This window comes from Calidris pugnax, unplaced genomic scaffold (genome assembly GCF_001431845.1).
Source record: "Calidris pugnax isolate Ruff unplaced genomic scaffold, ASM143184v1 scaffold32, whole genome shotgun sequence".
Taxonomy (NCBI): Eukaryota; Metazoa; Chordata; class Aves; order Charadriiformes; family Scolopacidae; genus Calidris; species Calidris pugnax.
Window position 1 is genome coordinate 4,899,470 of NW_015090783.1, and position 27,550 is coordinate 4,927,019.

Sequence of the window (27,550 nt, forward strand, 5' to 3'; positions counted from 1 at the left end):
TCCTGGGGTTCAGGTGCTGCTGCAGACACCTCTGCCAGCTGTAATCAACATCATCTTTCCAGGGGAGGGTGCAGGTTCATGGGTCTGATGCTGATACACAAACGTTCTGCAGCAGTTTAATTATGCCCACGCATTAAATTGCAGTGAGTTGTAGCTTAATCACTCTGATTACTTAAGTATTCAGGGGTGTTTGCAGGGATTAAGTGGGAGGCTATTCCTTTTTGGCACTGTTTCCAATACTTTAATTGGTCAAGCTATCTACAATTTTTGCTGCAGGTTATAATGTCAGAGTGACAGTATGAACATGGAACAGACTCACTAATTAGTGAAATCAGGTTGTCTTTAAAGCTTTACTTAGATTTTAAAGGCATGAGCCCAAATCTAGACAAAGTCTGCCTGCTGTGGTGTTTCAGGAGGGTCAGGTAAAATAGGATCCCGACTACTTGCATGGAGGAGCATCAAAAGGAGCCACTGACTGTACCTTCTTGTACTTCCCTAGGAAAACTAGGATTTCCATGGAACGCACAAAGAAACTTCCTCAAATTTCATCACAGAAAAAGACTCACAAATCCTGCTTACAAGGGAGGAAAGGAGCACTGTATGTGTAGGACCACTAGTGTTTAGCATTGCATATCTCTACAACTATTTGGCAAGGGGAAGGTGCCTCCTTGGCTGACCTTTTCCATCACAGGCAATCTTACACTGCAGCTGAGTGGACTCCTACCCTTTGCCTGGGAGACGATGAAATCAGCACATCTTATAGGCAGCCCAGCCCAGTCCAGCATCTTCCACCCAAGATACAGCCTCTGAAAAACTGGGCTATATAGACATACATTAAGAAACAATGAAAGCAGTTGCTATATTGATGTGACAGAAATTGCCTCCTGTTAGCATTTTAATCAAATTATTAATGGCAACGCTGTAAAGTCCCTGTGCAGTATGGGCAGAATTTCTTTTACCTAAGCATATACGTGTAAATAAGAAATGTTGGTCACTGGATTACAGCTGGCTAAACAGCTCTGGAATTTGTTTCAACAAACTTGATTTCTTGTTGGCCTGTACCTTGATCCTTCTGTATGTGAGCTTATATTCAAAGATATGTAGATAGTGATGACTGGAGAACTAATATTCAAATGTCTCCTTCTCACATTAGCACTTGCTTTCTGGCCATTGTTCAGCAGCAAAGGAGGACATGAAATGCAACCAGTAAAATCAGATCTTTCCCAGCTGCTGTCCAAAGATGGTATTAATCAAAACATGCCAGATAGTGAAGCACTTACTCACCTGAGTGAGCACAGCCTTCAACAATTTGCATGCGTAGCTGCCTGCCAGCAAAAGTAAGGATTTAACTGTCTGGCTCTTATGATACATAATATTTGTGCAGCTCAAGTTATATTCTTGTAGGGATTCAAATATTTTGAGAAAGAGAAAAAATGAGCTCACGACGTTGATCCTCGTAGAGCAATTTGTTAAATAGTCTAAACCCAGGTCGGCCCAAAATAGCAGCAAGCTAACTGACAAATTATTCTCTCTGGGCATTGAATACGCTAGCTGAAAAATGGGTTAGTGCCTATAGGGAAATAACAAGGCTAAACACTATTTTGTGTGTGCGTGCGTGCCTGTGCTCTTTAAATAACAAATTAGCCACTAGTTGCATGAACTAGTGTTTAGCTCTGAAAATACATCTCAAAAAGGAGTTTTTGACTACTTCCATCCAGAGTTTCTCTCTGCCAAGAAAAAGGATTAGGCTGTGAAGAAAGCAGGGGGACTGCTCTTTTCAACTCCCACTCCCTAGAGCCCAGGCAGGCTTTTGTCCTGCCACAGCCTCGCGGGCGATACCGACATCACGGAGCCTTAAAGAGAATGATGTGGTGGGAGTGTGACTGGGAAAAAAGTACTCACACATACTTTTCTAGGGAGTAATTCACAGAACCTCCCAGCCCCATATGGATTTCCATACCCACAATGCTCTTTCCTTGGTGTTTATGTCAAGGGATGTGATGAAAGAAATTCTTCCTTCTATTTGTAGGTATTTTGGCTTCTACCTGCATCTTTAAGTTGAAAGATCACTCTCCTCACCCCAGACCACAACACCCAAGCCTCTATAGCATCCTCTTAAATCAGCTTTGCAAAAAATAACAGTGCAATTAATTTGAAAACCAAAACTCAGCCAAAGTGGGTCTGGGACATGTCTTCAAAGAAAAAAAAAATTGACAAAGCACCTGAATTTTTGGAACAAGACATTAACATTTTGGCAGAAGGCTTTGTTTGTTATCAACCATCTGCTGCCTTGGTGTATTTCCATAGATACGGCAGAATTAAGGAAATTCTGCAGAAAGCATCTGTGCACACAGAGCAGTGGGTGTGCTGCAGACAGCGAGCGACCCACTGCGGGGGAGGTACTGGGCCGTAGTGGCAAGTCCTTTCTATTGTTTTCCCTCTAAGTAGTTGTTTTCCTGGTGTTTTTTACAAGTCTTTGACATAAACAACATTTTTATGGAGCTCAATGATTTTCATTAGCATACTGTTCTGTGCTCTGGGGACATCAGCTTTGAAACCAGTGTCTTCAAGCGGTGCTCCTTGGGACTTGGGTGCCAGGCTGAGATTGCCATCACTGGCTTCACTGGGTACTTGCTTATGAATATTCAGTGTATTCTCTCCCTTATACCTGCTGATCATACACGATTTAGTTCTGATACCTCGTGGTATTCATTCATACCTTTATGTACCAGTGCAGAATTAGCATCATTTTTGTATGTTGAATAGGATCTTACTCTGCAGGTTGGCCCACTGCTTGAAAAGTGACACTTTGTGTCTCTTATTAGGCATCATTCGTCATGGAAATAGGTGACAGAATTGGACCCACAGTGTTTAAAGGCCCTGAAACAGTAGGATTTCTCAGAGTCACTGGAACCAAGTACATACTGAAGTGCTGTAGTGGATTAGAGCACAAATGAACAGACCATGGCCGCTAAGCTTCTCATTTTTTCTTATTAGCACTCAGTTATGAGCACTTCTACCGTTTTAAAATTCCTTCATTATTTTAAAATCAAATTTCTTCTTACTTAAAGCAGGAAAGCATGCAACATTTTTTCAAACAAGGGAACAGATTGTAAGAAATTAAAAATTAAGAATTATTATTAGCAAAGAGTAGAAGTCAGGGATCCATTACACCTTTTATTTATTCTTTTATTTTCTTGTGTATTTCCTTTCCAATCTCAAAGTTTTGCTCTGATACTCAGCTCTGTCTGCTGAGATACTACATGCACTAATATGAAGTCATGTACACAGAAGTCTAAAATAACTCACTTTAGTCTATTCCAACTCCAGTTGCTCTGGGATAGCTAAGAGTGGAATAAGGCTTTCCAAAATCATTCTCCCAGATTTCAACATTGATCTAATTTAATTGACTAACTGTTTAGAAATGTATCATACCCAGCAATGGGCTGCAAGTGCCCAACGCCCAGCCTTGGTGTGCTCATGATGTCATGGTGAGGGTCTGGTTAGCCCCACCGTGAGAGCTTTGTTAAACCTCGGACGGGAGGAGTCAGTTATCACTCCCTGTACCACTGCCTGGAACTGAAGTGGAGCCTAAAATAGTTTGTGGTTTTAGAGGAAAGCTGGTCAATGGATTTAATTAAGGCAATATGTTTTATACATTTATTTTTTTTTTAGCTCCTCTGTGCTGCCAAGGCTTTTCTTGGCTGGGATGAAACACACCACATCAGAGGGTTTTACACATGGGATTTCTGCACTGCACTAGAGAAGAAACAAAAAGCTCATGAGACTTGGAGGAAATCTACGTGAAACCCCTGCAAAAAAAAACAGTCTCACTGTATCTGATCTGACAAAGTTTTTATGCAAAAAGATAGAGTTTCTTTTTACTCATTTAACCCCCTCCTTGATCTGACAAGTTTTAGTCAGATGAAGTTGTCACTAGAGTGAGCCAGAGCTCCCTGATGTCATTGGGATCTTTCCATGGGCTCTGGTGGGCTTTCGATCAAGCCTACAATAATGGGAACTGGCAGCTCCTGCTGATTTTGCAGAGACTTTTTAGTGCCTGGGGTTGGACAAGCTGCCTTGAAAGGAGTCCTGTGAGTGAGGAAAGGAGCACTAACATTATTAGCTGTATTTCCTTGAAAAGTAGAGTGTGGCCAGTACCTGCAAGCAAAAATATTCCACGTTCCTGTGTAATTTTAAGGGAAAATAATCTGGCCTTTCAGAAAAGTGAAAAATAGGAACTATATACAGTTCCTAAATGCTTATTCTCCTAGTTTGAACTTTCTGATATAGGTTAAAGCCTAATGAGTGTTTCATCAACTAAGCATTCTCCAGATCATTGGCAAAGTATTTACATCAGGCGCCAAAAAAATCACTGGAGGAACAATTCAGTGGCTGTATTTTGGTTTCCCATTATGAGGGCAGTGGAAATACCTCCACACTTGCTGAAATATTAGCAAAGGAAGACATTTGTAACTAATTTGTTTATTTAGGCTGGATGAGATTACTCTAATTTCTCAAAATACCTACACAAAAATTTTCAAGTGGTTCAAAAAATTTAAATTCAGAACTTTGGGACTTGAGTGTAATGATTCGTTGCTAATTTCTCAAGTACCCTGGTTTTTCTCAGCAGTAAGATCACAGTGTTCCCTTCCCATCTTTGAAACACGTTACTAACACACCCTGGACACAGTCACACTCGCTGCACAAGAGGAGCTGTTCAAGGCCTTTTAAAATTTCTACTTTGGACCATTCAAAATACCTAGGAAATTAATTTCCAATGCAATTTCTTTTATATTAAGAAAGTAAAATTCAGCTAGAAATGCTAAACAGTTTGGGCTTTAGAAAACCATCTTATTTGTCTCCATTGAGATTATCTTGCTTGTGCTGTTTTCATGACCAGATCTTTTTTACAAGATTCTGAGTATTCAGTTGTTGGTGCTCGTCATTCCTAACTTTCACTGACTTTTATAAGATGTACGAAATTCAGAATTTGAAGAATGAGGTTTCATTTTCTTTTTTTTTTTTACTTAATCACATTTTTGGGGGGAGTGTTTGAATATACAATATTTAGGCATATTTTAAAAACTTATGTGGAGAAAGCCTAGGAGTGTCTCAGAAGAATTAGGAATGGAAGAAAGCATTAGGGTTAAGTGCCTGTGAGGCTGGCAGCAGTGTGCTGTTGTCTGCAGTCATCAGAGAAAGGGCTCATGGAGCAACTCTGCCAGGATGAACTTGAAATGTCAGTGAAACACCACAAGGAAGTGTCAAAATGGGAGACTGATATTTTGGATACACGACTAAAAAAGGCTGATGAAAGATAATGTGTCAGGAAAGATGTTAAAGGTACAGAGAGGCATTTTCATGGCAGTTCCCATGAAAAGCTGGAGTGATGATGATGATCATTTGGTGGACATACAGCAGAAAAGTTTTGAGGAGAAAGAGGTGAGAAAATGTAACTTGCCCATGTTCCTTGTTTGCTGCTTCAGTCAACGTGCACATTTAACATAGAAGCAGGTTTCTCAAAAATGCTTGTTATTACTTTTAAAAATTTGTAAAAGATATTTACACAATGTGACTTGGTGGGAATAGGGAAAATGATCCCAAGACCATTGAATTTCACCTCTTGCTCACCTCTGTAGAACTGACTGAACAAGTGCACCTGTAACTGAGAAGCTGTCAGGTTCCACAGGGTGTTCTTTAGATGGGCTACAAAGCTGTGGCAGAAATGACCTATCGCAGCTGTGCTCCTACTTCACACCAGGTCATGACCTGCCCTGAGAAATCTAAAATTAAAAGAGTGTTCAGAAAATCTGAAAAATATGGAGCAAATTATTACCATCAAATAAACATTTTTTAATTCACCCCCTCATCCTCACAATTAGAATATTTATGTCAAAATAGAGTACGATTATTGAGTTTTAACTGAGGAACAGCACTACTTCAAAGTTCTTTCTTTTTGTTCTATAGTTCAGGACAGTTTTGTTCTACTCTTGTTCTTAACTTGATGCTAAATACCAGCTTTGTAGCTGATGTGTAACTTTGGACAGGATGGGGGAAATAACATCTTTCACCTTCGCATTCTCTCCTCTTTTTTTCTCTTTAAACCCAAGGTCTTTGCACAGCAAGACAGTCTCTGCCACATTTCCTTTAAGTGATAAAGATTTCCTTCTTTCTTCACCTGTGACTCCAGAGCAAACTCTCTTTTGTTAGATATTTTCAGTGTTAGTCTTTTCAAGATTTCTTACTTTTCTGGTGGGAGTTCTTTTCATTTTATTGATGTTTCTGCTGGGCCTGACATTAAAAAGAGCAGGACTTCTGATGAGCAGAGTTCAGGTTTAACATATTTTCCTCATTGCTGTTTGAAAATAATCTTGTGCTTAAATTGCAAGCAGACTTTGGTGAGAAGCAGGAATTGTACACTGGGCAGTCTAGTGAGAAAGGTGCTTTCTGACATCTGTGCACATGCAAACACAAAAACAAAGAGCACGCAGACAACATGGCCCCGTTCACTGAAGTTCTTGTCAAATTTGTCAGCTGGTAGTAGATTATTAGGGTATTTATTTGTACAGTAGGGATCCTGAGTGCTCCTTTAGCTGTGAAGCCATGTGTCAATCCAGCCTTATCCTAAACAGGCACGGACTGTTCCTGACAGAAGGAGAGCAAAGGGAGAGCTACCTGCTGTGGGGAAAGGGAAATCCATTGGCAAGGGTCAAACTTTACCAGTCCAAAATTGGAAACCTCTTTTTCCAAATAAATACAACATGCAAAGTTCCTCTTTTCTGTTGTACTTTTTACAATACACTCCTTGCACCTCTGACACAGTCAGTACTTGTTCTCCTGACCAAGTCTTGTTCCTTCTTCAGGTCAATATTGGTATTCTCATTGCTGTCACAAGAGTTATCTCCAGAATCAGTGCAGACAACTATAAGGTCCACGGAGATGCCAATGCCTTCAAGTAAGTTTTTCTCATTCAAATTATATTATCACAAGTTAATAATCTCACACTAGCAATGTTATATGTTGTATCATTGGGACACATACCATGGACTTCTCCCAGAAGAGTGCTATAATTTCTCTTTAGTAAAAATCAAATAATGTTAAAGGTAGCATATCATTCTCTTGAATGTAGCCAGTTAACCTATATTTTATGACAGCTGAGTGCTACACAGGATGAAACCTATGGTTCAGCATGAGCTAAAGTGTTTTTCCGCTTATTACAGTCTTCAGCATTTGCTGATTCATGATTTTCCCTTTTATTAAAACTTTCCTCTTCCAGTTGTATTCAAAGACAAATCTCACAGAGCATCATTAATCTCTACTGGAGTATTGTGACTTTTCTGCTCCTTCAGAGGATAAACCTTGTTTCTAGCCCCAGTTCAGCGTATTTAAGCATATGCTTCTATTTAAAACTCTCTTGATACTGCAAAGCACACAGACTTACACTGGATTTAAATGTGTGCTTAAATCTGGGTGTGTCTTTGTATCAAGGTGCCTTGAGCCTCTTGGATGGTGGCCTCTCTGAGAGTGTATCATGTTTAAAATGCTGCACTAACAATGCCAGGGGGGAAATGTAAGGTAGACACAGGGCTACATGTGAATACACAAGGACAACTTCTGATTTCTAAAATCTGTAGGATTACATATGGGTAGCTAAGAAGTTAATTTAATATACCGAGTTTAAAGTAAGATGTTGAATATTCCATTTTGTATTTTTTGTCTCCTAAAGATGCTTTAATCCAACTATAAACTCAAGGAATATGTAACTTACATATATATATATAACTCAAGGAATATGTAACTTGGGTAGAAGCAAAATGTGATGATGGTTTGTGTTTAATGTTTCTGAGCCACAGGCTATTGTACTGTAAGGATTTGGTGTCACTGCTCTGAAATGGTATTACAAAGAATAATTTTTATGCTTGGATTACTTACGTAATTTTAAAAATGCCATTAAGTTTTAAATATTGGCGACAGTTACCTAATTGAAGTTAGTTTAGTTCTTGTATACTTATTCAACAGGAAAAGAAAAACAGTAAATAAGTCTACACAAAAATCTATAAGATAATTACATTGTAATGAAATGTAAAGACTGGGAATTAAAATGACTGGTTTGGGTTTGGCTGAGTCCCTGTGACCTTCAGAAATTATAACTAGTGGGAAGATATATCTGGAAGCATTTGATCATTAAATTATTAAACGCAAATATGCTCTGATAGAACACCTTTCCTTATAGAACTAAATTAATTCAATAAAATATAATTGAAGGTAAACAGAACGTAGAGAGTAACTCTTTTTCTGTAGATATAGTTACAGAAGTGGCTCATCGGAATAAATTTGAAATGAGAAAGGCAGAAATAGCTGTCCAAATCAGATCTTAGAGAGTATTCAGCTCTGATTCAACATAGTGGTGAGGCATGATGGACTAAGAGTTTGACGTACAGAGGATATCATGGAGAAAGTAACTGGTCTATTGGAAAAAAGACAACTATAAGCCCTTTGTTACACGTCATGAGTATTCCTTATACAGGTGAGAAGTTTATATGCCCAGTGCGAAACCATTCTGTCCATGGTACAGTTTTCCCAACAAGAAGAGACAAAAGAAAAAAGGGTTGTGTTCGGACAGCTGCATGGGAAGTGTTTTTCATAGTGAACAAACTCCATGCCTGCAACCTCTAAAGGATCCTAGATGTTGATTAGAGGTTGTTAACGTGTGACAGTGGATAAGCACAGCAAAACGAATCAGTGGCAGAGAGCACAGAGAAATGAGAAAAACGCAATAAGCTCTGTAGTTTCTGTCAAGTCGCTGTCAGCAAGGGCTACGAGGTAGTTTTTGATTCAACAAGTTCACTTGGCTTAGGGAGGAATCACTGAAGGCTGCAAAAAGCTTTGTGCAATGTGAGCCTTAACTAAAGGGCCTGTCAGGCACCTGCCTGAATAGTGTTGTTTATTTGATATTAGCTATGGGGGAAACTGGAATACGTTAGAGAAAAATTATCAAGTACTTCTTAGAAATACAGCTGAATTAAAATGGCACAATGTGATTTTGATGAGAGGAGAAAGCCCTTTGTCACCACACTGCCGTTGTCTGCAGTGAAGTGGTACCTAAGGCAGAAGGGGTTTTGCAGAGCTGTGTTCCTGGTTTCAGAGCCAGACAAGGAGAACCACAGTGCAAGGAGCTGTGGAGGGGAAGCCTGCTCAATCCAATAAACTTGGGAGGGAAAAAAAGAAGGATTTCAGTGCTGTCTTTTCAAGCTGGAATGAAATTTAAGTGGAAAGCACAATGAGAAACAGTAAGTTGCTGTCTGCAACAATTTGGATGATAGTACTTAAACAGCGGGGTCTCAAAGTTTACAAGTGATAATGAACCAAAAGGCACAGCAAAACTGGCTGGAGAACGACAGAAGAGCCTGTGGCAGACGCGTGAGGGAGGAGCCAGTGCCAGCTTGTCCTCTCCTTGGTAACTCCAGCAAATATTTCTACCTGCCTTCAAGCACTCGACTCCGAGAGCTCACACTGGCAGCTGCAGTTCCATTAATATACAAACGGCCGCTGTAATCTGAAAATCCCAGCCTGCAGGTTTTACAGAACGGGCTCGTCATCAGGCTTGCCTCTTGCCAGGATTTGCTGCCAAAGGAAAAGTTTAATCACACTTGACAAGCACTGGCTTCCATTTCTGCTGGCAGCCTGGATGGGAGAGCACCTGCCCTGAATTCATCTCCCCTGACTTTAGAGCTTAGTAAAGCGGACACCTCTACCTGGACTCCTGACTGATGGAGAAATGGGTGCTTCTACCATGCAGTTATGTCATCTGTTAAATGTCCATCTCACTTGCCTTTGCTCCATCCCTGGAGGTGTTCAAGGCCAGGCTGGATGGGGCTTTGAGCAACCTGGTCTAGTGGCAGGTGTCTCTGCCTATAGCAGGAGGCTGGAATGAGAAGATCTTGAAGGTCTCATCCAACCCAAACCATTCTATGGTTCTGTGAAAAGTTCTCATTTCTCCCCAGTGACTGGGAGGGTAGGCAGACTGCCCAGCTCCTACTCAAATACCATCTCTGTGTACATCTCAAGCTAGGTGAGACACCTCTGAGGCTGTCAACCCACAACAGAGCAGAGATTACCGTAGGAAACTGTCCTAACAAAGATGCAGTTACGAGCCACGATGATATCAGTTAGAAAAGATATTTATTGTTAGAGAAATGCTAGTGCTGGAGTGTATTTAGTTTCCCTAAAGATTAAGTTACTTGGCAACGCAAGTCTATATTACCAACAAGACTTGTTTCTCTTGGCAACAGACAGCAATAAACTGATGTAATTATTTAGAGTAATTGTTCCTGGTTTTCCATATGGCAACAGGTCCTCTCAAATGCTGACTCAAATGTGACTGCAGAATATGCATCAGGGTGAGCCAGCGCCCTGCTCTGAAGGCACCATCCATCAAACTTCATGTTTAAAAGCCAAAATAGAAAAGAAAGTTAATTAATTTACTATTCATCTGCCCCATTCACATTTTGCTCAGAATGGGCTGATTGACCTCTTCAGGTCAGATGTTGTTTGTCACCACGGAGGTATCAGACAGCACCTTGCTGAACTTTTTATCCTAGTTTCAGGGACACTGGTGTGGACAAATGCTTTTGCTTGTTTGTTTAAAGTAAATAAAATAACACCCCCCAAATAAAATACATCATAAATGGAAGAAGCAGCATAAAAGAGTAAGTTTGTATGATACATAAACTGCAAAATAACCAAGAATTGAAGGCAAAGTTGAAATAATCAGTTTATGATCAGAGATGCTGATTAATGCATAATAGACTCCTGTGACAATCTGAACGCAGGTATTTGGTCATTGTGGGAACTTTTGTATGTGTGTGGGAATAGTCACTTTTTTAGTGTCTGAAACTTTTAATTTTGCAAGAGCAGTTTGCTGGTAAGAGCTGGGCAAAATTATTATCAGCTCCTATTTATTACTCGAATTTACTTAACATGCTTTTTGTATTGTTTTGTGATGCATATTGAAGACATGTATAGAATATGAACTGTTTCACTTAGGTGTGGTTGATTATATTTGAACCTTTTAGTAGATGATTACCTATAGACTCTCAGCAAAATAATTTTGGGTGATAATTCAGGTGCTGCTTTCTGAGAATGTTTTGTATCCAGGGAACACCAAAAACCCAACTTGAATGGTTCAGTTTATAGAATCCTGAATCAAATACCTTGAAACATTTAAATGCGTACATAAAACATTTGTTTGCATTATCCATTCTTCTTGGCTGGGCTCTCTTTTAGGGAAACAATTATTCATATGTGTGAGTTTAAGCGTATGAGTGGTCTCTCTAAGCTTAATGCAGTTAAAGCAGATTAGTTTAATGGAATTGCTCACGTGCTTGAAAAGGCACATGATTACATTTCTGAGTTACGGACCGTTTGAATTCTTTTTCTTACTTATTTCTGCTGCATGTAAAGTCTTAATTCCACTCAGTGCATTCAATAACTCTTATTAGGTCCTAGGTATTTTTTTTCTTGCTTCAAAATCTCATTGCTGTGTTTACTTGGGAAGTTACTTCTGTGTTGCAGTGAGAAAAGATATCTAATGTGACAGTGTTTTAGAAACATGCACATTTCATGGGGAGATGAGGAGAACTCTTCCCTGAGTAGGTCTATCACAGACAGTTGTTTGATTCCATGAGTTACCTGGCTCCTGGTTTACAAGGTTAAAGTATAATATGATTTTCAGAGATCTTAGTTTTGCACTAAGACTAATATAAATTGTAACAGAGGAAGCAATGCAAAGCCCGTCTGCTGCAGGAAAGCAGTTTTAGTCTAGAAACAAAGATACCTTCTTAGCCACACCACTGATCACTTCTCAGCCACACCACTGGTCACTTCTCAGCCACCCCACTTGTGGCCCCAGCTAGCTCACCTCTGGGGTGTATTGCCCAGGAGAGACAGTTTCATTAACTTTTCTTGAATAAGTTGCCAAGCCCAACTCTCATTGAATACTTTCTCACTGCTTGCTCTGAAATGGTCCAATGAGTTGGAAAAATTCTCTATCTTTTTTATAAAGCATACACTTCAGAAACTGGTGAACCAAAAGTGGTAGCTATCATAATCATCCACGGATAAAGCAATTACAAGAAAATTAGAAATATTTCTTGGCTTTTTACCCCATTCTTTCTTTCATTTTACTTATTTCCTTCCTCCCTCAAAGCTTGATCGTCAATCACTAAAATAATAAAGCAGCCTCTTAGTGCTCTACTGAGTGAAGGAAAAACATTTTTTCTGTTTAGTTAAATTAATGACTGGAAATTGGAACAAATGGCAGTAGCTGCAGTGTATGGGAGCAAAACAGGGCTTCAAGAAAAGCTCAGCAGGGCAAGCAAGTCATGTAAGCTGTTGTGTTAGTTTGTTCCGCATTTTTTAATGTAGCATAAACCCCTTTGGAATGAAACTGAAAACAGTGTATGTAGGTTAATGCAAAAATCCATTACTTTGGTTATTTGAAAAAAAAAAAAAAGCCGTACAGCAAGATTTTCCCTTTGACAGATACAAATACAAGAGGGTTGTCCTCCAGCAGCTCATGATGCTGCAGACATCTGTATGGTTTAACCGTGTAATTGACTGTTCCAAAGCACTTTGCAAAGCCATCTATTATATCCCTGCAGCACACTGAATGCACTGTGGCAAATTGCTCATCCGTTTAATCAATGATCCATTCCAGCCATGACTCTGCATCAGTATTTTACTTTGTTTATAAACATCGCGCCTGCCTCCCAGCCCAGTCCCCTTCTGTCTCGGATACCAACCCTCTGAGTGAGTGCTGTGGTGCTTTCAACATCAGGCATTATTCTGCAAGATACTGTCTATTTGTTGCACTTTGTTCTTGTGATTCTGTTCCTGGTTAATGTCCTTTGATGTCCAAAGACTTCTCCTCCTAAGCATTATTTGCAGCTGTTCATTTTCACAGAACGTACTTGTCCATCACGGCACTTGTTTGAAGCTCTCATGAGAGCTCTCCTGCCAAAGGAGATACCATCATCTCGCTGTAACTAAATTCCACCCCTTTGTGATACTGTTAGAGAATTTCTATTTCTTTTTTTTTTTTTTCCCCTTCCACAAGGGGTGAGGAGCAAGTTACAATGTGCAGTCAAACTCGTCGGAAAGTCCATGGGGATTCAAGATCCATAGCACTGGAAAATCCTTCCTGTGCCTTGCTGGGTAGCAGATGCTGCAGCTGCAACCCTCAGAGTCACCGAGCTCCTGCTCTTGTGTGTTCTGCTGAAAAAGAGAAGAGCTCTTCCCATTTGCTGAAGCAGAGCCATCAGTAAGAAAGAGCAGTCTGGCAAGTCAAATCTGCTTTCAGCAATTCCTTTTCTTGACAATTTCTAATTGTGTGTAAGGAATCATGTTCATTGAACATAGCTTCAAACAGCGTGAGTGATGTACCTCACGGAAACTCTTGGAAGGAGGAGAGTGACTGGCAATAAAGGAAACAATTAAAATGAAAGTATTAAGCAATGACAATTAGTGAGCTGAAGTACTACTGCCAATGATAATGTCTTCAACCTAATTAAATTTTTGGCTCATTGAATATGACAAATACAAATGCAGTTTGGGTATCTCCTTATTAGACTCAGAGTTTTAGACTAAGAATACATGGGTTTGAATGTTGCCAATGAGAGTATTAATGAGGAAGTGCTAATCTTTTAGGAACCGTAATGACAGTAATGGCAGTGCTTTCTTTACAGCAGATGGTAAGAGTCACAGTGCTGGAGAGAGGCTCTAGGCCACGTTGTGATTGCTCAGGCACGTTTCAGGCACATTTTGGGAGGAGTAATAAAAGCTTAAAATTATGTAAAACAGAGCTGCAGAGAGGAGGCTGCTCTGTGAGACCAGAGGAAAAGGGACAAATGGTAATAGGCTTAAACTGTTGAAAAAAATCAAGTCTCTTTGAGGTTCCAGCAGTGGGAGGGGAGTGGCAAAGCAATGGCGTTGATCACCTGGGGAGCTGCTGAGCTTCTGTTACTGAACAGCTTTCAGAAATGTTGCACAAATGTCTATGAGGGCTAATTCTGGTGCCTGTCTTCTGGCTGAGCTGGTCAAGATGACATTGTGAGTCCTTCCACAGCTTATTTTTTTCTTGGTTGTCTCCTGCTGAGCCAAAATTGTCCTTTGTGGGAATTGTTTTCTATTTGTTGTTTCTCCTTAAACAAGATTTACTGTTCCAGGGTGTTCAGGGCCTGTTGATTGTGGACTCCAAAGGAACAAGCAGCTCTGATACTTGTGTCCTTGTTTTTTCTTGTATTAGGAAGGGCAGTGAGACACAACATAGAGGTACAAAACATACTAGGAAAACTTGGTATTTGAGAAGTGCTGGATTTTTTGAGTATAAAGATCTAATACTTTTCATTAGAGGTGCTTAGGGAAGTTTGTTTTCATACTGAATGTCAGGATAGAATGAGGTTTATTAAAACTTGGTTATTAAATCCCTGTGATGAAACTTTGCTCTGAGCACAACAGAATCAGTAATGGAAGGGAAGGGTATGAGAGAAGGGGCTGTATCAAGCCACCCTTTAGCTATTTCTCATCTCCAGTGTCTAGAAACCAATGTGCTTATTATCCATGGCTGAATCAATGTCTTGATTCCACCCTGTCAGTCCCTGAGAGATGCTCAGAGCAGTCGCTGCAGGTGAAAGCTGTTCTCTGCAGGAGCTCGAGGGGGCACTACGTTGAGACGGGGCCTCCTTAAGTCAAATCAGGATTTGTACAGCATTTAATGAGAGCAAAACTCTCTGCTGGCCCCGTGCCTAAGGTTGGATCATTCCTGATGAGTCTTTTATGGTGTACAAGGTGCCAGCAAACAGAGGAGCTGGGTCAAAGAAGCTATTAGCGATATGATACAGTGACACATGGGGACAGTGCAGATGTGGTTAACCCCCCCCCTCTGCCAAAGTTGTCTAAAGAATAGCATGTCTTCCTCAGAACGACAGCAACAGAAAGGTTCAGCTTTTGAAAAAGAGCTTTAAAGTTCACATTCCTTTGCTTTAAAAATTCCTGAATTGTTTTTAGGTTTCAATCTTTTAATATCTGCTTTTAAGCCACGAAAATACCAGTAGGAGGAGGACAGTGTAATGAGTCATAGCTTTATGCCTGGTACCACAGTAACAATTAAATAAATGCTGGTCGTTCATCATGAAATGGTACAATTCACTGTGAACAGCAATAACTTCAAGAGTTTGCTTGAACTGCTGCATTTACATCCTTGGTCCAATTTATAATCGTAGAACTCTGTGTCAGCTTTATGCAGAATAATAAGACAAATATTATAGTTATGCCATCGCATAAAGTAAATGGTTATTTAAACATGCACCTTGTGCAGAGCTCTAGGCACCCTTGTAAATCATGACCCAGTCTGACAGAGCTCTTAGCTAAGTGTGATTTACATGTTTTCCCGACAATGCTCTCTCAAAATAAAATAAAACAAATGAAAAATATGAGTAATTACAATAGAGAAAAGGTCCTCTTTTAAAATCAAAAGTCCTTTTAAACTTTTAGGTACTATCTTCAGGTAAGTAATAAAATGCCATTAACTATAGATATGTTACATGTGTTTTGGAAAGAAAAATTGGAAACTATGCTCAGTTTTTCTCAATTGAAAAAGATGTGAAGCAGAAACATATATTTTTGTGAAAGAAACTGAATAAAGAGCATATTAGAAATAATCCAAAAGGCAGTTAAGTCAGATGATAATTGAAAGCATGAGAATGTCAGGCACAGTGAGGGTTTCGATGTGAGGTGCTGTAATTGCCCCATGAAGAGCAACGTTCTTTAACTCCACTGGGTTTATTATCCCCAGTGAGGCTCACTTCTCCAGCCACATTCCCAAGTTAGTTCCCTTATTTTAATAAAGATATTAAAAAACTAGAGAACATGCGAATCCAGTAGCAGAAGAAAGAAGCCTTGGGTGTTCTCCTGTGAGAAGAGCTAGTAACGATTCAGATTACTTGTTCCAAAAAGTAAGCAGCAATAAGACAGACATAAATATGTATGGAGGAGCCGCGTAAAGGAGCTTGCCATGAGCTATTGTCTGAGCCCACTGTACACAAGAGAATCAGCAAATCCTTAGCTCAGAATTTAAAAAGATAAATGACCACAGAATCCATTTTCATAACATATATGGAACCGCAACCGTACCCAATACTGCAGCGTGTTACTAAAGCAAAGGGCTTGAAGAGGGTTCTAAAAAACCGAGCGATCCTCCTGGGGCCGGTCCCCAGCAGCCCCTGCCCCCTCAGCCAGCCCCTGCCCCCCCGGGCAGCCCCCAAACCGCCTCCTGGAGACCCCACGGGCATTGCCAAGGGCTGGGAGGGCAGAGGAGGGGACTGGAGCCTGGCACGACAGGGCTGGGTGCTGTAAGGAGGTTAGCAGGGAAGTACACGTATTTTTCCCATATTTTCCATTTGCAAAGCAGGTCCTTGGGAGAAGGCGGGAATCGAATGGGTTGGTAAAACATTTTGATTTTGACAAATTAGAAAATATTTTCTTGAAACTTTTCTGATTGGGCTTTTCTTCAAGTAATACAGCATCAGCTACGACATTAACTTTGATAAACTCGATAAAAGCCATACGTTGCCTGGCTTCTTTCATGCCAGCTTAATAAGAAATCCAGTTCCTGCGTTACAGCCCAGCAGAGCCGCACGCGGGGCTGCAGTGTGCGCTCTCTCCGCAGCAGCAGTCACTGCCGGCTGCTAAAACCAGACACAAGGCAGCGTGATTGTAGCTGCACTTCAGCAATTCTTTTTTTTCCCTTACGTACACTTGAGACAGGAGACCAAACAAGTGTATGGCTATTTATTTGCCACTACTGCAGCTAAAGCTCATATGAACCATTACACAGAAAATTACTTTTCTTCCTCAGTTTATATGCCTGACCTTGATAGCTTTGCTGTTCACTGGTACCGTTGCCATGGAAATGGGAGAACCATCTTTCTGTTGATATCATTGCATAATTAAGGGTCACTGAGACTGTTTAGGTCAAGAGATCATTTTCAGAGTTCAGCTCCCAGGGGAGTGAATGTTATTCCACAGAAATTTTGTGTATGGGCTGATGTGATTGTTACTTTGTCATCCTAAATTAAACTATGGGCCCCACTGACTTCAAGCTAAGAGCCAGAAATATTTGCTAAACCTACAGATTTCCAATAAACCTCTTCGTGAGGCTGCTTTTTTTGGATATTCCCAGGTATACTTCCAAGCTATGAAGTTCGTTGCTACTTGTCAGGTGAAGAGTGCTAACTGGCTGTCTAATTACTCCTGACCAGTTTGAATTGTGTGTAGAACACAATCACTTACACTGGTAAAAGCCTCTGGTGATGGAAATTTGAGTCTCTCCAGGCTGTAGCTAGCTCAGAAGTATTTTTTTCTTAATGACTTCTCTTAAAAAGCTTGACAGTTCTACAAGGGCAGCTTAAGAAAGGACAAATAGGAGCCTGTCCTCCTCCAGTGGGCAGTGACAACAGTTCTTCTTTCCCTCCAAATTTATATACTCAAAACTTGTTCCATTTTTGACAGGCCATGTTTCCTAGATTACCAGTCATTTCTGTTGCTGCCTCCAGAGTCTTTCCAGGGGACCACACTTTTATTGAAATTTGATACCTAAACCCCAACATGATGCTCCAGGTCAAGCACCACCAGCACAGAGCACAAAGTTGGCCCTACTTCATATTTTTAACACATGTTGTTCCTGGTTTGACATCCCAGAGTAAGGAAAAAAAAAAAAAAAAATTGTAATGCCATCACACTACTACTAGTTTTATAAATCTTAAAAAACCCCAGTTGTACAAACTGTATTTCATTATCATTAATTAAATGAAGCTAGCTCCATGTTAATACCTAATCCTGTGCTTTGGACAATCCTTGAGATGTTTAGTGATAAAAACATCCCCGTCCACATTAGCCTCCTGGTTTGCCAAGCCAAATAGCTGCACGCTGCCATACCGTCCCTTTTCCTTTGCCTTTATTTTACACAGACATTTTTGCACGGTCCGTCTGCCCACAGGTTCTGCTCTCTGAGCAGGTCTACATTTTTGATATACCCTTCCTTTTTCCCTATATGTCCTTTCTGAACAAGCTGTGCCCTTTCATATCAGTACTCCACTTGTGAATTCTCCCCTCAAATCTCCTGTAATGTAAGGAAAAGTGAGCACTACAAGGTCCTGTTCATAAATTCTGTAATTTGACATTCTCTCTGTATCAACACTGGGTCTGTCATCTTGGTTTACTGCTGGGAAAACACAGATTTTCACTGCATGATATAATAACTATAAAAAAGGTTCAGGTGGTTGTAAATAGCAATATAAGACAAATTTTCAGTATATTGTTTCAAGATGACTTGTAGAGATTTAGCCAATTAAAAATAGTAAGTGTTGGGCTAATGTAGATTCATGCCTCCCACTGACAATACATCTAGGGGTAGTCTGTGCAGAAAGCTTCATGGGGGGAAGAGGTCCTACGTTGGGAGCTTTGAAAATGGATAAAACAATGGACTGTCATGGGAGCTTTGAAAATGGATAAAACAATGGAGACTGCAGTTGAAGAAATAATTAGGTGCAAATGTTGGAGAAAAGAAGTTAATGACATCTAGACTGGTCCATCTGGCACCCAGAGGCAGGATCTAGCCCTTTGGGACATTTCCATTGCCTTGTCCTTGGAAGAGACAGGTAATGAGTTTTCTGGGAATAAGCTGTCGTAACAAATTCCTTCTCCTGGGCCGAGTCCAACGCAGAGCCAGGCACCAGGTCCTGTCAGAAGAAGGGGAGAGTCTGAAGGAACATCTGTTTTCACATATGCGGAGCATCCAGAGCAGCCAAGGTTAGATTATCTTAGTAGTATGTTGCTCCTATAACTAACTTTATGGTCATATTTGGCAACTAATTATTTGATATCTTTTTCTGGTCTGGAAACAGAAATAATACCATAACCTTTTTCAACGCAGGACTACCTTATGGCTAACTGTATATGGATAAAACCAAATCCTTCTGCATAGGTTCTGTTGTCTGGTTCTGAGAAAAAAATGCTGTTCTTTTCTTGGGGGATTTTTATATTATTTTTTTTATTTTTTCGTAACTACAATACTCTTGGCTAGCAGCATCTTCCCTGGTTTTTTTTTAAATCTTTTCATAACTGCAATACTCTTGGCTAGCAGCATCTTCCCTGGATTATAAATGGCACCCACCAGAAAGCAACAATCTGAAGTGTCTGTAAATATTTCTCATTGGTTTCACAACATCACTTTGAAAGGGCAAATAACATTTGGGAAAATGGGAAATGACATCTGCAGTTACCAGTGGTTTTGTCTTTTTTTTATGATTTTAAATTTATTATAGTTGTGTCTAGAAATCACCTGAAATTAGGCTAGGAACTGTGTATGTGCTAATTAAAAGACATTCCTTGTGCCATCAGCCTTATTGTCTATATAGCCAGGACAAAGTGTAGGAGAAGAAGGTCCTTGTGTATTTGCAGAAGTTCATGAGCTACAGCTCAGTGGCAGGAACGGAATTAAAATCCACATCTGTCCTTTCTGAGATGAGAGCTGTACTTGTGAGATTAAGATGTCTAGCAGAGTTCAGAAATTAATTTAATTTTGAAAAAAACCCCAAACACCTACTCTCAATGAAACTGGAATGCAGTGTGCCGAGCAAATTGGTTGCTAACTCAGAAGGGGGCTAAAGGGATTTGACTCCCAAGCCTGTGCTTTGGCTACTCCCTGAGCTGCTGGTACCACCCACAGTGCATTACTCTGCTGAGACTTGGCTCTTCTTCACTGAGGAGTGAAGGGGAGTCTGTTTAATTTAATTTAATTTGGAAAAAACCCCAAACACCTACTCTCAATGAAACTGGAATGCAGTGTGCCGAGCAAATTGGTTGCTAACTCAGAAGGGGGCTAAAGGGATTTGACTCCCAAGCCTGTGCTTTGGCTACTCCCTGAGCTGCTGGTACCACCCACAGTGCATTACTCTGCTGAGACTTGGCTCTTCTTCACTGAGGAGTGAAGGGGAGTCTGATCCCGTAGACTCCAAATGCTGTCAGTGGCTTTGGATCAGCCCCACAGACGGTGTGGGTGCTTTCAGTGCTGGTCACTGCCTAGTTCACTCCAACAGATGGGCTGTTATCAGTATTATTCCCTGTGTCAGTCTGATGTGACGGCGACTCGCCACCCACATGGCCTGGTCTTGGGTCTGCTCCTTGGAGAGCCAGGTCCCAAAGCCAGGAGCAGCACAGGGCTCCCCAGGGCAGGGGCAGAGGAGCTGCCCTTCCCCTGCAGCGGCCGGAGCAGGAAGGTGTGGGGGGAGCACTGCGGAACGGAAGGACAAACATTGTCACTCCTGGTCAGAGTTGCTGCACGTGCTTTCCCAGCAGCTTTCCAGCTCTGAGGTTAGTGAACACTACCTGTAACAAATGGGAAACTGGAGCTAAACTCAGCATTAGTCTGACGTGCTGTTACAGGTTTCTGGATTTATTTATTTGCATTTACAAAGGCTGTTGCTGACAGTGGCTAGTGAAGAGTTTGAGAAACAAGAAAGAAAATTCAGATAAAAGGCCTATTTGTCAGGATAAAAATTTTGGGGAATTGTTGTGAAGGATTTTTTGCTTTTTTTAGGCAATGTTTCCTCCAGTTATTATATAATCTTGGTTTGTGGGTCTGAATTTAGTTCTTACTTCAGCAGGCGTCACGACTGAAAAGTGGATGTCAGAAGTCTTAAAAGGATTAGTGCTCCATATATAACCAATAAAATTGATTTGTGAATTAGGGGTCCCCTTCACAGAAGTAATAAAGTGGGTTTTTTCTGAAAGCAGTGAAATTTCTTTCTTGTAGCTGTCAGTGTAGTCGTTCTGCATCGGTGTAAGATATCGACAGCGTGCTCAGGGCAATCGCAGCAAAGGGCAGGGATTAACTAAGGGGAAGGGAGCAATCTCAATTGAGTGGAGCTGTTCCAAGCCAATTGCAAATACAATAAAACTATAACGCCCTACCCTGCTCTTGGAAAAATGTTCCCAGTAACTTCAGTAACAGTGCAATGATTTTATACTCTGTTGGTAATGAAAATACATCTCAGAGAAGCTGAAACCTGTACTTCCTACACACCAGGACTTCAGTACAGCTCTGATAATTATCCAGCTCAGAAAACTTCCCTTCTTCTATTGACTGATCAACGCACACTTCAGCATCTCTGCTGGTGTAGAACACTGACTATCAGGCTGTCTCTGAGCAAGATATATAGAAAATAGCAAAATCCTACACTGAAGTGAATGCTAAAACAAAAGCAACCAAACAAAGCCAATTAAAAAAAAAAATTGGAGTGGAAGATCTCTGGTAAGCAAGGTTTACTTCTCAGGAATTGGAATTTAACTATAAAAGCAGGAAAAGGGAAGAATACTTTTTTTCAACAGCAGATGTAAAGGGTGAGTGGATGTTAAATGGACAGCTTGATTAACAATTAATGAATAAAGTTAATGCTGTTCTTGCAAGTAGTGTATCAGAAAAATTCCCTGAGGATTTTGGAAGGACTCCCCCTGTCCCTGGAGGGGGTGGCAGAGGGGGCTGGGCCAGCAGGACTGTCCCTGGGCGTACCCGAGGCCAGCGAGGTCGGCAGGGGGGCTCTGGGGGGTGGTGGCCCAGGCGCTGGCACTGGGCAGCACTGGTTCCTGGTGCTTGCTTTTTGCAATAACCCAGTGAGATCAAGCCGTGCCAGCGTGGGGCCTGGCGAGGGGGCTCCCCGAGTCTCTGCAGCCCCGCTGGGGAGAGGAGTTAGTGCCGGGGCAGAGCGGGAGCCAGGAGAGAGTTAGTGCCGGGGCAGAGCGGGAGCCAGGCTGCCTACGGGTACCGAGATCCCAAAGGCCATGCCTTACAGAATCAGAGAATGGTTGGGGTTGGAAGGGACCTTTAAAGGTCACCTGGTTCAATCCCTACTGGATATAAAAGTATATACACTGGATATAAAAATTTAATCAGACTCAAGATATTTTTGTATTTTCCAGAAGTTGTCTATATTACAAAGTAATAACAGCTACATACTTTTTAAAAAGTATATTGGCAAAAGGAAGCAATAGAAAGGAGAAAAGAAAATTTTGTGCTGTTTTTGCTTGGTTTCTGATTAATTCTAGGACTGATCATAGAGTGTACATAGATGCAGAGAGACAAAAAGGCATACTGAACTTAATGCTATTCCACTGCAGAAGCAACATAGATGCAGAGAGACAAAAAGCGTACTGAACTTAATGCTATTCCACTGCAGAAGAGTAACAATATCTGAGCTTTTAAAAGTGTGTGTAAGAAACGGGTTGTCAGGCTGCCTCTAATTTCAAAGGCCAGAGCATGAGAAGAAGACAGAGGAGAAATTTAGAGGGTTTGTTGTAAGGCTGTGGCCATTCTGTGTTCTGACACATTAGGGCACAGGGACAAAGAAAGATTTTTAGCAAGGTTTATGAAGTCCTGCCGGGGCTGGACCTCAATATCTGCAAAGTAAGACTTGCCCCGAAGTATTGCTTCTTCATGTCACCGATTTCATGGACAATAAAAAGCTCAAGCGATGGTGGCAGACTTTTTTTCAAGGTTGCACAGTTTAAGTCACGCAGCGTTGCTTCTCCAAAAATATGTATTTGATTGTGCTCTATATCTTAGTGTACTAGAACTAATCTACTAAAATATACATGTAGCAAAGAAAAATGGGAATAAAAAAAATAAAGTATGTGTAGTATGCCAGAATTAATATGCCTAGTGGAACATTAACTTTTGTATTTCTAAGATTTTTTAATCTTGCCACCTTAATGGTGCTCTGATGCAGCATTTTACATTTAGTATTTTTCTTTTTTAAAGTTCAAAGACAAAATGAAATAGGGATGGGAAGGGATAAGTGGAAGAAAATAAAAGAGAATCAGGAACAATAGAGCTGAGTCCTTTGCTTGGTGAGTAAAGCTCATAAACACCTTGAACTAGTAACTTCATACACAGGATGAAACCCAGAGCACCCATGCAACAATTAGGCAAAAAAAAGAAAGACTTAATCAGATTAAGTGATACCTATGCACAGCTGACCCTTAGTCTTAAATGAATTTCACCCTCACACAGCTGTTCTTAAAAATGGATGTGCACAAAATATTAATACATTTGCATGAAAAATCCCACGTCTGTATTTTGCTTTTAATTTTAGTTATGTATTTCTGTTGCACATGTGCTGGACCCTGTGCTTAATAGTGAAGAGTCTTTATTAATATGTTATTTTTTAAAAAAATAAGACATTTGTGGTGTTAGAGGCTCCTGAAAATCCAAACTGTAAGAATGATTTTGAAAACAAATGAAATTGAGTACCTAACTCTGTTCTGCCCCCAACTACAAATTACAGATGAAGCTTTTTATGCTCTGACTCAAAAAGAAATAATGAAAACTTATTTTTGGCAACAAACCAGCTGGGGAAAATTATATTCCAAACTGCAAATTTTATAAAAATTGAGAGTGTGAGAACAAAAGAGAAGAAGAAAAAAGGGTGGTTTGAAATGAAGACAGTTTTACAAGCATAGCCGTGTTGGGCATACTAATCACCTGCTCTATCAGGTTAGAGAGGACATCTAAGCCATCATGGAATCCAAATGTACCTCATCCATCTTCCAGGGGTTTGTGTAGCCCCCCCAGCTGCCCCCTGTCCCACACAGATGCACTTTCCTGACGGCACAAGGACTCTGTAGGGTTATGCAGGTCTTTCTGCACTAAGTTGAGTGCAAGAGGTGGGCTGCTGGCAGCTCCCCAGCTGAGCACTTCTTATGTGAGATTTGAGGTCATGAACTTTAGTCTTAACAGAGAAAAAAAACCCAAAGCATCCTTGATTCATGCAAATAAACTAGTATCAGTTGTTTTGAAATTGTATCTTTTAAAATGCATTTTTTAATTAAATAGGAGAGCTCAAGCTTTAAGGTATTCCTTCATTTTCTGGCTGAAAAAACTCTTTGCAGAATTAAATTGAATTGTGCAGAAATATTCATGGCCAAGGACATAAGTAAAAGAATCAATACAGGAAAAAAAAAAAAGATTCCAGATTCTTCCCTGTCCCAGATTTCCCTATAAACCCAAAGCCTATGCAGTTCTTCAACATACACTTTTAATCAAGGATATACCAAAGCGCGTGCTCAGGTCACTGAAATGAGCAAGATGTCTTGTCTCTAAGTTTAATTAGGAGATTTCTTCATTGAATCGTGTTGTACAAAATTCTCATTTGTTTTATGTTTGTTGTAATTACAAGTGGTCTCTTGTCATGCAGCTCTACGCACTTCTCTCCTGAACCTGTCTTTAATCTTACAAGGGGGCAAAAGGCACAAGTAGGACATTAATCTCCCTAAAACAACTTTCTCTCATGCATAAGTTTCCAACTAAATAGAAATCTGCTAATTTCTGAAAAATGTAGCTTCAGCAAGCATGGACTGATTGTTCATTTCTCACTACCCTGGTTCCATTTACTGCCTTCTTGGATTCTTTATAGTTGTACCATAGACTAAATTCACTGAAATACTTTAAACATATTTGATTGTAAGCGTGTGCTTAAATCCTGTGGGCTACAACAGGAGTTAAGTGAGTGTTTCTAAGGGCTGTGGTAAGTAGGGATCAGATCTAGCTGCTGTGTTAGTTCAGGATATTTCAAATGGGGACAGGTCCCTTCTTTGTGCTTTCTGTCTTGTACCACCAACATTGTACTCGGCCGCCCGGGAGGACAAGTTTGTCCTTTGACAGCTGTCACTGAAAATGTGGTGTCTGGGTGTGCAACAAAGGTTTGGCGTCCATTCATCCTTGACAGGCAAAATTGCAGTGGGCTGTCGAGTTAGTGGTGTCTCGACAGCAAAAATGTTTTGCCCTGTGGGATTCGTGGGGGGTTCGAGTGATTACAGAGTGCATGGACATCATGAATGCTTTTGGGCTGCCCAGTGCTGGGAACTAGATGTGTAGCACTTACTGGGAAAAAGTGAGCGATGACTTATTAACTCCATTACCGGTCACCTGGCCCTGCTCTATTTTACACCTGCCTTTACTGGGTCAAACTGATGTGAAAACAAGCTGTAGAGGTGTTTATTGTTTTAATCAAAAAGCCAGATGGATTAAGCTAAGAACAGAAGGACTGCCATCTCAGATTAAACCAGATGGACTGGGGGGGTCCATCCAACCCTCTATCCCCACTACAAAGGTCAAACAGAGTGATTCTTCCCCAAGTACATATTCCCACCTTTCAGCACACAAAAGACTAGATATTTCTGACAAGCAGCTGCATCTGAATTGTCACATTTAACAATCCACAACAGAACTCTCTTCCATGAATTTATAGGAGCCTTGTTAGATGTCCATAGCATTCTGTGGCAAGGACTTCCACAGAGTAATCCAATTGTCTTCCTATTTTTTCTGTGATCACACTAGAAACACTCTTAAAGCCAATGACAGGGTATATGCAGACAGAAAAGTACAATTCTTTAGAGCAATTCATTAGCATGAATCAGAGATGATGCTCTGAGGGCTGCATAAGGAGAAGACAATTGTGTAGGATAAACCATAATCTTTGTGAGTGAAATTTTGTCAGTTGTGTCTGTCTGTCTTGGAAATGGCTGAATGGAATTCAGTTGCAGAGAGAGAGTAACAGTGTTTATGTCAAAGCAGAAAAGGGATGGAAGAATTGCCAGTACCTCTTCTGCAGGGTCCCGAGTGCTCTGTGAGGTTTGGCTGCCCTCAGTTCCTGTTGCAGATGAAGGAAATGAGCTCTCTGTAGAAAGTTCTTTGGTCTTTACTGTAGAAGGCTATGACTACACTGAAGACATGTAACTGCTCTTACAATTCTAAACGTGATGCCTTTGTTTTCTCTGTGGTTCCCTTTGTTTACTCTTTATATAAAATTTGGTCCACAGAATTCAGCTGCTGCAGAAAACTTTCTGTGACCATTTAATTCTCTGGTATACCACAATTTCTTTTCATCTACCACTAGAACAAACATATTCTACAGAGCTCATTAAAGCAAACTCAAAAATCCCTCTTACTTTCTCAGTGCTATTAGTTCTTCAGCTGTCGTATCACCTTTTATTGAAATTCTGCCAAATACTCCAAGCTAAGCTGAGAGAACATATATCAGTAGGGACCTCCAAGAAACACAGGCTATTTCAATATTTGGCATAAGTTTCTCTGAATCAACCCTGAACAAAGCAGGGTGGTAGCAGAATAATACCATGGTGTTAGAGGCCTTGCATTTTGCAGAGGTACGTCGTAATTCTTCCCATTTGTGGTGAACAAAAACCCAAAGTCACTTTCCAGAAGAAAATACTGTGTTGTCTTGCCTCAACTATAGCGCTGAGCAAATGTATTTTGGATATACTAGATAGAGTAGTTTTAGTTTTCCTTGTGATGCTGCCTTTATTCTCGGTTTCTGCCCTCGGGTTTTGACTCTCACACTTGACTCCTCACTGACAAAATGATGATGCCTCACTATAAACTGAAGATAGGGCTGCTGAGGTTATAGGACCATCTCTCCATCTCCTCCCCTGCACTCTCAGTTACTGACTCTCAATCTGTATTTATCCCATGAGTTACTGGAGTTCTGTTATCCCCATTTTCACAGATGAGGACTGAGTAATTTAGAGACTTGTCCATTAAAGAGCTATACGGCAAACAGAGGCACACGCACCCTGCCTTGCTGCCAGGACATAACCGATACACTCCCTGGCGTGCGGGCTGAAATTTCACTCTCTCATCACATTTCCTGTTTTCATTTTCTTTCAGACTAACAGCTAAAGCCGTCGCTGTTCTCTTACCAATCTTGGGAAGCTCATGGATCTTTGGGATTTTGGCTGTCAATGCCCACGCATTAGTATTTCAGTATATATTTGCTGTTTTCAATTCACTACAAGTAAGTACCTGGTGGGAAAGTTTGCAGCTACTGAACTGCTGCTGAGATCCAATAAATGGATCATTAGTAAAGTTTTCACATGTTTGTGTCTATTGGATTTTTTCTATGTTCTTTCCTCTGTCTTTTAAGTCTGTGCTGACCATACAGTGCTGGCAATTGTATGAACAGAACTTTTATCCCACTCCTTAGTGTTTCCAGTAGCAATAATTAAATAAATGAGACATCGACCTTGAGAAACGAAATTTGTTCTTCCAGCACCACGTACCACAGGCAAGATTCTTTACTAGAGATACCAGAACAATTTTTCAGTGTTAATTTGAGGCTTCATTACTGAGACTAAATGAAAGTGAACAGAAATTTGTGGGAATGGGGTGGCCTAAGGAGAAAAGCGGAGCTATTCTGCATGCTGCAGAAACCAGCACGTGACTCCTGCATGCAGGCAATTAGACCTCCTCTTCTTAAGACACCAAGCCAGAAACACAGCTCTGTCCAAGAAGGAATGTAAACATCTGCTTAGGTTTAAGCAGAGTTTTCAGTAGAGGCATAAATCCGTATCAACAGAGTTCTCCCCATAAGCTGTTAAGAAATTTTCCAATTTTTCATCCAAATTAAAAACCCGTAAG

General features: G+C 40.6%; 1 protein-coding gene across 3 annotated transcripts in view; it reads left to right on the plus strand.

Annotated features, from left to right (window-relative positions):
* The window catches only part of ADGRD1 (adhesion G protein-coupled receptor D1), a 152,300-nt gene that overhangs the window by 117,218 nt on the left and 7,532 nt on the right, over positions 1-27,550 (plus strand). For all 3 annotated transcript variants that reach the window (XM_014962568.1, XM_014962561.1, XM_014962577.1), the window contains 2 exons: positions 6,867-6,958; positions 26,801-26,927. In XM_014962568.1, the coding sequence (XP_014818054.1) occupies positions 6,867-6,958; positions 26,801-26,927 (219 nt within the window). The remainder of the gene's footprint in view (positions 1-6,866; positions 6,959-26,800; positions 26,928-27,550) is intronic.